At 45.1% G+C, this 10710-nt stretch overlaps 1 protein-coding gene across 6 annotated transcripts in view; it reads right to left on the bottom strand.

Moving 5' to 3' along the window:
- Positions 1–10710, bottom strand: part of ANKS1A (ankyrin repeat and sterile alpha motif domain containing 1A) — a 173574-nt gene that overhangs the window by 66215 nt on the left and 96649 nt on the right. For all 6 annotated transcript variants that reach the window (XM_011373502.2, XM_011373504.2, XM_011373501.2 and 3 more), the window contains one exon: positions 7086–7675. In XM_011373502.2, coding sequence (XP_011371804.1) covers positions 7086–7675 — 590 coding nt within the window. The remainder of the gene's footprint in view (positions 1–7085; positions 7676–10710) is intronic.

The raw sequence follows: 10710 nt of genomic DNA, 5'->3' as shown, positions 1-10710 counted from the left end.
GCATCTGTATGCACTGGAGTAAAGGTCAAATTCTTCTCATATATCCACCTACATTGTCACCCAAGCTTTTGGTCTGGTGTTTTTTAAAAAATGTAATTAAAAAAGAAGAAAAGAGAAATTCTCATCTTGTTACCAATTTCACAAATACCACAAAATCCCTACATAGTACTTAATGGTGCATGTCTTGATGTAGCTAAATGGAACCAGACTGTTTACGAAAGGACTCAGGGCAGACAATATGGGTAGTGGCATGTAGGGGAAGAGGTAAGCTAACGTGAGGAGTGGTAAAATGCTCTACAGAATATCTAAGTGGGTAAAATATTAAAAAGAGAAAATAAAAAAAATTCTTCTGGTAGAGAAGGCTGAGAAGGAAAGGCTATTTAAAAAGCCTCTCCATGATGCCACCAGTACAAATAGGAATGAAAAGGAAAAATAAATGAGAAAAGGAAGAATAAAGTAAAAACAGAAAAAAAGCATAGATAAAAAGGAAAGAAAGCAATGGAAGAAAAAAGAGAGGAAAAAAAAGATGCAGGATGAATAAAATGACAAGAAAAGCAGCAAGGGGAAGTCTGAAGCGAGCAGAGAAAGGCATGAAAATGAGGAGAGATAAAAGTCAGGCTCCTAGGCTCCAAGGTTCCCAGATTCCCATGATGAGAGGGGAAGTGGCAGCATCAGGGAGGTCACCCGTCCAGGCCAGGTCCCAAATGCACCACTCTGTCCAGCAAGCTGTCCAGTTAGAGGCACGATGTCATTCAGAGATCATCAGGCGAGGCTGGGGAGTGAGGTGGGGGTTGAACACCTGTCTTCTCATCACTAGTTAACTGCAGAGCCAGGACCAGCTCCAGCTTGTAACACTTGGGGTTTCTTCTGTTAGCATCAAAGCCATGGAAATGTCCTGGCTAACAAAAATCACTTGGATTTATCAGACAGAAAGGCCAGATTTGTCTATTCAGGGCTATCTATAAAATAAGTGAGATTATTTTTTAAATATGAAAAAAATACCGCAATCTTAACAGACCACTTAAAACCAAGGGAAATTTAGAGGTTCTAAGATAAAAGTTGTGACTTCCGTGTATACCAGGAAGCATCTTAAATAGATACCTCAGGCTCTAATTTGGACCCACAGGTAGGAGTGTCACATTCTTGTTTAGAGTAGGACGGCTTTGCTCAGCAAAAAGGACTACACAGCAGGCTTGTTTACATAATAAAGAACAATAGTACTGCAGAACATAGTATGGGAAGTTTAGCCATTGTCAGAGGAAATTCAAAAGTCCAAATCTCTTATTTTACATCTAAGTCATTCTTCTTGTACACATGACTCTGAAGGGTTAAAAGCAGCCAAAGCCTCTGTGGAGTTGAACCAATCAGCTTTTCTCTTGATGACATCATGCCTTCAATTGGACAGCTTGCTGAAAAGGGCAAGGAGGTGCCTGGGACCTGGCCTAGAAGGGTGCCCTCCCTACTACTGCCACTTCACTTCTCTTAGAGGGATTCAAGAGCCAAGCGTTCCCTCGGCTACCATTTCAGACAAAACCAGGACATTCTCCAAATCCCTGACCAGAAATTATTCTCAGCTTGTACAAAATGTATACGAAGCATGTCCCTGCTCTTCACTTATTTTCCATTTGTTTAATATTTATGAAAGCTGATTACAAAACACAGATTTATCACTTCAGCCTTTAGTCAAATTCTAAAAGACTCAAATGTTTATGCTGAGCAGACAAGCAGCCTTCTGCGGTTTTCTCTTTCAGGAGTTTCAATCCCAAGCAAAGGCAGGTATGTGAAAGACCAATCTGACCCCACAGGCTTTTTATATATTCAAACCGCAATCTGACTAGAACATTATTTTTGTTCTTAGGAGGTATTTATTCAGATGTTAATTGCTGCCGCTGCTGCTGTGTGTACCCACGGGTGCATCAGACAATGCAGGGACAGAGGATGAAAATCTATCTAGATGACTGAGTTTCAGGAGCACACAACCGAAATACTAACCACACTGCCAACTTGGTGGAAAGGAGAACAGGTTTCTTCCCTATAATTGGAAGTGGGAAAGGCTTCAAATTAAGTGATTAATTTCTCCTGCTTCCCAGCACCCTGAATATCTACACCTTCTGATTCACCGGCAAATGAAGATTAATTTACAATTTACATGCAAGAGCCATGTTTACTGCTCCAGCACATAGCCATCTAGCTTGCCTAGAGTTGATACAAACTGCTAAAAATGTCTGTATCACTCAGAGTTCCCAGAGGAAAAAGACTGCACATTCAAACTGGGCAAATGAAGGAGCTTAAGAGAGGGACTACTTCCATGTTTGGGTACGGCACAAGGAGAGCAGCAGGGGATGGGAGATAGTCACAGCCAGGAGCCCCAGGCCAGAAGGGTCAAGTGGAGGGACTGGTTACCAGAACCCAGAGAGAGCAGCTATTGGGAGAGGGTCCCTCACAGGAGTGGTGGTCTTCAGTAGGGGGACAGTCAAGGCTATATTTCCCTGGCCTACTGATTCAGTACTTACAGGTCAGCCTCCTGAGGCACACAGGCAGGTAGGGAAGGGTAGGGAATGCATCTGAAGGAGATGGAAAATGCCCTGCACAGTATCTAACAATTAGAAACTAGTTCAAGCAACAACCTTGTAACATAGCCATATAACAGAATATTACGCCTTTTAGAATGAAAATCTGAATCCGGATCTTATTGACACTGCCATGGTAACATATCCCACAGGGTAGCAATTTGGGAAGAAAAGTCAATTATAAATTGGGAATTATAAATTGGGATACACATCAAATATTAATATTAGACCCCAAATTTGGATACACATCAAATGTTAACAGAGGTTAACTATTTCTAGAGAGAGGTGATTTTCCCATTCCTTATCTATATATTTTTAAAGTTTTATTTTGTACAGCTTCTCAGTTTAACTTCTATTATGCCCCAGAGATCATTAAGCCAACAAAGAGTGCTTTGACTTGACTGGAGAATACAGAAAGTATCTACTGAAGCTTGCATCTAGATCTCCTCTTAGGCTGATCTCTTTTAAAAGCAAAGTCTATTACTTCTTTGTTACCAAAGATATAACAGAAAACAGGGAGAATGAGTGTCACTAATGGATATCATTTCAGAGGTTTACCTTAACCAGGCTAACTTTCAGAAGTCGTCTTGTCTGGGGTACTTCAACAAGGGCTGCATTAACCAGCTTTAAGGAGCAGTCTGTATTTAGAGAAAGTGACTCCTAAGCCATTAGCTGTACATGTTTCCCAACTATAAAACGTCATCCCAAGCAACCGACCAATCAAGTAGCCCCTGCTGGTCATTACAGTATTTCCCCTTATCCACAGTTTTGTTTTCTGCGGTTTCAATTACCCACGGTCAACCGCAGTCCAAAGATATTAAATGAAAAATTCCAGAAATAAAAGAGTTACAAGTTTTAAATTGCACGCTGTTTTGAGTAGCATGGTGAAATCTTGTGCCATCCTGCCAAGGATGTGAAGCATCTATTTGCCCCATGTATCCACGCTGTATGTGCTACCCGCCTGTTACTCATTTGGTAGCCGTCTTGGTTATCAGATTGACTTTCATGGAATCACAGTGCTTATGTTCAGTAACCCTTATTTTACTTAATAACGACCCCAAAGCGCAAGAGCAGTGATGCTGGCAATTCGGACGTGCCAAAGAGAAGCCGGAAAGTGTTTCCTTTAAGTGAGAAGGTGAGTACAGTACAAGAAGATACTTTGAGAGATACCACTTCACATAACTTTTACTGCAATATAATTGTTCTATTTTATTACTTTCATTGTTAATCTCTTTCTGTGCCTAATTTATAAATTATACTTTACCATAGGTGTGTACATACAGGAAAACACATAGTATATGTAGGGGTTAGTACCATCCATGGTTGCAGGTATCCACTGGGAATCTTGGAAGATATCCCCCATGGAGAAGTGGGGGGGCTATTTTTACATTTGAAAAATAAACAGCAGAGAGGGCTGCAGATTTCTCTCTAAACTGTCTTAGAGAGTTATGCAGGAAGGCTCATTAATTTCTCAAATAACAGTGGGGGGGGGGGTGCCTGCCCTACTTTCCCATGCTGGGCGGACTCTTCCGGATCTAGAGTGGGGCAGAGTCACTGGTTCAAGGGCTTGAACTCTACTGCCACAGGACAGGCCTGAAAGCTCTGCCTTTCTTAAGCTCTGAAGACACTCCGGACTTCATTTCTCATTCTCCAAAGCTCCAGGCACAGTAAAAATCTACCATTCCTGCAATATGTTTTACATATTGTGCTAGGAGGCACTTAAATATGTCTAATTGGTAAAAACAACTCTGAAACATAGATTTGACTGCCTTTATTTCACAAACAGGGGTAATAACATTGAGGCTTCCTGAAGCCATCCACACATCAAGGTGGAGTTGGTGGAGCTGGGGCTCAGAGCTGGATCTGCTGACTCTGGGGCCTGAGCCTTGTGTACTATCTTGCACTGCCTTCTGGGAGTGGTCTGGCCAACACACATGCACAACTCATCATGTGCTGGGATCACAGTTGCCTGGGCCCCCAGAGCCTTTCTCTGCCTCCCAGGCCCCTCTGCCTTCCAGGCCCCACAGCAAAGAGCTGAGCTGGGCCCAAGCTCCTTCAGAGCAGTGTCCCCACTGCCTAGGGATCTAATAATGACAAAGAAAAAAATCTTCAGGCACAAGATACACAAGATACGGCAAAGCAGCTTTCAGGTACTGATTAGGCGTAGAATGGGGAGTAGCCATTAACTAATGCGCTGTTCTAAGAGTGTCTGCCAAAGCCCTGGGTTTAGGGCCAACTACTAGGCAAACAGTTCTGAAGTTTCTCTTTAGATAGAGATATTGACAAAAACCAAGTATAATATGACTCAAAAACAATGTTGAAAGGTTACACATAAAGGGCTCTGTTAATGTTTACTATGCAAGCAAAGCTCAAGCGTCTGAATTCTTTCCAATAAGACCTCAATTGCCTTTAGTTTTTTCAAATTTAAAATGTAACAGTGCTTCTGGGCCACACTACAGACTGGGCCAGGACACCTAGACCTTGAACAGTCCCTGGGCTCACTGCACCCAATTGCAATCCCTGTCTGAAAAGGAAACATCAGCATATGAACCTCCTCTCGTTAAGATGCCAAGAGACACTGGTTTATTAGCCTAAATAGCCAACTTCAATTACGCTGGGCTGTGCCTCAGTGATTTCACGTTTCTTATCCAGGAGGAAATGGTGGATCCCATAAACCTGCCTGGCAATGCTGCACATTAACAGAGCATGAATATTCTGTGGAGAATCACCCAGCACTGTTGACTTCTTGGGGAGAGGGTATGCGCAGGAGATGGAGTCAAAAAAAAGGGGTAATTCATTAGATTGGTGAAGCTGTCTTCCTGTCCATTTGAAAGACTCTGAGAGAAAGAATCTTGACATCAAATTGAATACTTGCTTTTCAGTCTCATGTTCAAGGCCTTCTCACCATCTGGTTCTAATCTCACTTTCTACTCCTATTTTTTATTCTCTCCTATAAACCCCATACATTCTATAGAAATCCAATGACCTTAGCTTTCCCTATTATCTCTACCTGCAACGCCCTTTCTTTATTCTACTAGCTTCAATCTGGTTTTAACCAAACACCTGGTTCTTTAATTCCATGTCAAATCCCACTTCTGTGATCTTTCCTGAAGCCCCTTTCCACCCCTCTCATACCTCTTGTCTCTCCCTACCCCCCTTCCAGGGATGTTTTTCTATCTATTCACCTGTCCTGCCATGTCAGAGCATATTGGACTTATCTTTCTCTTAAACTGCCTTATTCTATACTGTAATTGAGTAAAATTATTATGAAAAACAAAGGTAGAGGACACATTCCTACATGCACATCTACTCTTGTGTGTAATCTCCTAGGGACCAGGAGTTCTCTCACTCAGACCGATTTTCCTTAAGTGGCCTAGCATCTAGCACAGGCTCACCAAATCTTGGTTTACTAAACAGTAAAAATCTTCTACTGCACAGGATTCTTGACAAAACAGTGCTAAACCTCATCTTATCTAGAGATAAGAGTGCTGTAGGAATTGCCCCCACCCAGTTCCCACACTGGGAATGGGATTAGCTTTGGTTTACATAACTTTGCAGCCGCAACCGGAATAGAATTGGGTAGGGCATTTAGTCTACAGATTGTTCCAATGGACATGTCAGCTGTACTGTTCCCCTCCTCTTGGAGAGCTAAATTCATCTCTTGAAAATGTTCCTGGGAGACAGACTCAGTCCACTTCAAAGGCAGCTTCCTCCCGGCAAGAAGCCTGCAAGGGTAGCACTTTAACATTCCCTGGGTGTTTAGAAATCTTTCAGAAACATTCTTCTGCCCAGTAAGACATGTCACAGGTCACTGAAAAATATTCGGGTACATATTTCCAATTATTCTATAACAATGGTTATGAAAGGAACCTGGGCCTCAGACTCTGAATGTTTTCTCCTCACTAATCTGTTTCCTGAACCACGTAGCCAGCCTTCTGCCTTGCCAACCTGGGAATGTGGGATGAGCAGGACGCTTCTGCTGGAAGAGGCATCTGGTCTTCCAGGGAATACTGAGAATAATCATGGAGGAGCGAGGCAGAGAAAAGCCCCCTCTGATCCCCTTTCATCAGTTTCTCCCAAAGCCCAAGCTCTCTATCCGCTCTCCTAGCTAACCCTGGACCTCTGCTCTTCCTCTGAAGACTCACAGGAAGGACTCTATAGTTCTTCTTAAGCATCTTCAGGGTGAGCACAGCTCCCTTGGTGGGGCCAAAGGAATCCAAACATTTCCAAACTACAGGTCATTTTTAGGAACTGCCTTTCCCTGAGTCCTGCTGTGTTGGGGCCTCCACCCTTCAATTTAAACGTGAATAGATCTGCTCTCTGCGATTCAGGCAGGAAGATCCCCTGCCCTGGCTACTTGAGGCTTGCCTCCCTCACGGCTGTCAGAATCACACTGGCCACAGTGCCAAGGAACCAGGGCAACCCTGGCCCACATCCTGGTCCTGGGAGCCGCGCACAGGGGAGCTGTGGTGGGCTGCGGCCAGCCCAGCTCTCTGTGACGTCATGCAGCCTTACCTCATCCCACTCCGAGGCAAAGGAGGGTGACTTCTCCAGCCTCTTCTTCCCGATGCTGCAGTTGGACAAGGACTCACTCCGGCTCCCCATTGTAGCGTCCTCCGTGGGTGAGCAGGTCAGGAGATCAGAGTCAGACTTGGACAAGCTGCGGCTGAGTTTGAGTTCAGCTTTGGGTTTGCTGGTGGGAGGGACTCGGCTTCTGGCCCCACTCCGGTCTCCTTCTTCCTCGGCACCACCAGGGTGTGGAGATGCTGTGTGAGTCAAAGTTTCGGGGTGCGATTGGCTGTTGGTGGTGGGCAGGCCTGCTGGGTAGCCCACTCTCTCACTCTGGTCCAGGACATTGGGCGGGGAGCCTCCGGGAGCACGCACACCCGTCTCCTCCAGCTGCATGCTGGCCTCGTGGCAGGCGCCCTGCGTGGGGGACCCTTCTGGATGGCTCTGGCCAGTGGCGGAGAGCAGCTGGAAAGGGTCCTGCCCCACCTCGCACACCGGGGAGGAGCCGTGGAGGAGACCTGAGAACTGCTCTGGGACCTGCCCGTCCTGCCCCTCCGCAGAGTCCTGGCTCCGGCTGCTGCTGCTCCGCCTGTGGTCTTGGAGTGGACGGAGAGAGAGAAATAAAAAATTAAACGTGGCAAAAATCAACAAAGTTCCAATGTAGTGAGTATACGGCAGAGCAGAGGAATTCAAAAACAGAGAGAAAGAGCAAGAAGCTGGATGGGCTGGGGAGAGGGCAGAGGGAGAGAAAAGAGAGGAAGGAAGAAAACAGTTTTGTATTGTTCTTAATGTTCAGTTTGTACCCAAAGTCAGAGCATTTATGAAATTCCAAACACTGGCCTGATTAATGCTATCTGGCAGCCTTCCCTTGTTGTTAGATTTCTGTTAACATTAACGACTGGACCTTGCTATATAAGGCGAGAAGTGCTAACTATATCCTACAGAAAGGACACAAGTAAGGAGAGAGTGAGTGAACAACGAGTAAAAGTGAGAGAGAAAGAGCGCGCCAGCAAGCAAGCATGAGCAAGGCGAGACTCACTCCTGGAACATCTGATACATTTCCATAAAGGCCAAAGTGTTATTTAGAGCCACCCGCCCTCCCTTCCTCTGGCAAGCAGCAACAGAGGGGGAAAAAAATGGAGGTCATGATCTACAACCTGCAACTTCTGGAATTCCTTAACTGAAAGTGCAAAACAAAACAGCAGAGAAATGACTGCTTCCTTCCTCAGAAGGGGGCTATTCAGAGCTCCACGCCTCATCCTTCCTTCCGCAGGGAGTACAGGCTTTTCTTTTTTTTTTGAGAATGTGCACATCTCACTGCTTCCAAAGCCTCCCAGCTGCTCCTATTTGTTTAAGTTTAACCTTAGTTGATCCACTAAAAACAAAATGGTCTAATTTGTCAATGCCAAGAGACATTTGCAGTTCTCCCAAGACCTCCCTAACATCCCAGAAATCTGACACTACTAGCTCATGAGGCCAACTACTACTGTACACTCACCCAAGATATCAAATGCCTCTGCCCTGAGTAGCATAAATAATTAACCAAATCAGAGGCCAACATCAGTCTCACACTGGGACACCCAAGGGGCTCGCCCTGCATGAACTCAGACCCATTAGAGATTTCAACCCACATCAGCAGAAGAGGTAACAACCCTGCATCCAGTACTAGCTTACATCTCAAAGCTGATATGCAACTTTATTTCTTTGTAAGTGGAACCTATGGTACTTGCACCAAAAGATTCCCTAGTCTACCCAAAGCTCCCAAGAACTGTTCAGAAGATGAGAGAACCTTAGAATCAAAAGGGTCAAGTTCAACTATTTTTACAGATGAGAAATTGAAGGCCCCCAGGCCTTTGGTGGTTTGCCCAAGGTGGAGGGGAGAAGGCTTTAACCTAGGCATCTGAACACCTGGCTCTCCTGGCTGTGCTTCTCTCTAGCTGTGTGGCCTTAGCAGTGATCTTATCCCGCTGGGCTTCAGTATCTAAAATAAGTAGGTTGGACTGCATGGTCTTTCAAAATCCCTTTTATGGTATGATAGTGATGAGAAGCCAAGTCTCCACCATACTGCGATAGCAAACTTCTCCTCTCAGGGGGTGCTGCAGAACCCTGCCTGGGTGCCTCTCCTGGGTGCCTGCATAGCATCCACTCGCCCTCATCAGCTTGCCTGCAGCCCCAAGACCACTTCTTGAAGCTCAGTTCCAAAACTGAACAGGGTGGTCAGGTGAAGAGGGATGAACTTCATAAATCTGATGCACTAAAACACAGTCTCCACTGCCCCTGTTAGTGTCTCACAACTTTGGTTCTTCCAAGACAGCCTTTAAGGGAGAATCCCAACAACCAGCTGTCACAATGAGCACATCACCCTGAGGTCTGAGCAGGGACATGGTCCTATTCACCCCACCCTCTCAAGAAGAATGGTTTAGTCTCCACAGTCTGTTAGCTTTTGGCAAGTCTGCAGGGGCTGCAAAGGGGGGCAGCCAGTCAGCTCTACTTTCTGGCTCTGATTACATACCCACAGGAGCCCAGAAGTATGAACTCTGGCACCTCCTTCCTTTACACTTGACTGCTTCAGGATTTTCACACCTCTAACTCACAAACCCTATACCTCGAAGGTCAGGTCCAGAGCGCTGAACAATCTGAATTATTTCTCTAGGGAAGAAGAAATGCTGTATACATAAGAGTTCCATACAGCTTAACTCAGGCCTCAGGAAACCATGACTTCAGGGCTATGAATGCCACATATGACCACTGGCAGCTTGAACAAAGCTGTCCTGTGGTATTGCATGGTGGGGCCACAGAGAGGATGACACATGACCATCTAATGGTGGTTCAAGACCACAGCACTTCCTAGGAGAGGTTGGTGAGAAGAGGTAACCAGGCTGCAAGATTTGCTACCTGTAGGACTATATTCTAATGGTCAGCTTCCCACAGACCCTGGCTCAAGGTGCAATGTCCCCTCTGACTGCATTTGAATACAAAAACAGGACTCTGGCAATAGGAGCAAAGGCTTCCAGCCTTTGCATCAGCCTCTAGCTCCTTATTTAACATTTTTTGGGGGGATGGGGGTGGGGATGGGAATCCAACAACAAAAGAAAAGCACCACAGTTTGGAACTGGGAACCGGCCTGGCTCGCACTGCCTGGGTGGACCTCAGAACCCAGGCCACAGAGAATGTTCTGCCTGCTACTATGGGAGCCCACAATGAAGGCCCTGTTTAACAGCCACCCATTCATGCAAGCCATCAATGAAGAAAGAGAGACTGATGCCAAGAGCTCAATACCGGACAAATGCCGGGGAAAGGAAGTGGGCAGAAAGAAGGAATGGACAGTTATGGAAAAAGGAAATATGTGAAGAGGAAGAATTTTTGAGGGTCATAATTCCATCAGAGAAACCATAATCCACCAATATTTTATGAAGTATAAGAAATCATAGAGAGGGATTCTTATAATTACATGACTTACCCAGACAATTCCCTAGGAAAGACATTTTGGTATTTTATTTGAAAAGCTTGATCTGAGAACCTTAGGATCTTAATAAGGTGGTATTCTCTTTCTCATAGAAAACTATATCCATGGCTAAGCTAGATTTCTTGGCAAATCAACAGGTAGGAAAAGATCTACTCAATGGTACCT

The sequence above is a fragment of the Pteropus vampyrus genome, unplaced genomic scaffold, assembly GCF_000151845.1.
Source record: "Pteropus vampyrus isolate Shadow unplaced genomic scaffold, Pvam_2.0 Scaffold225, whole genome shotgun sequence".
In the NCBI taxonomy this organism is placed as follows: Eukaryota; Metazoa; Chordata; class Mammalia; order Chiroptera; family Pteropodidae; genus Pteropus; species Pteropus vampyrus.
This window is presented reverse-complemented; position numbering and strand designations above follow the sequence as displayed.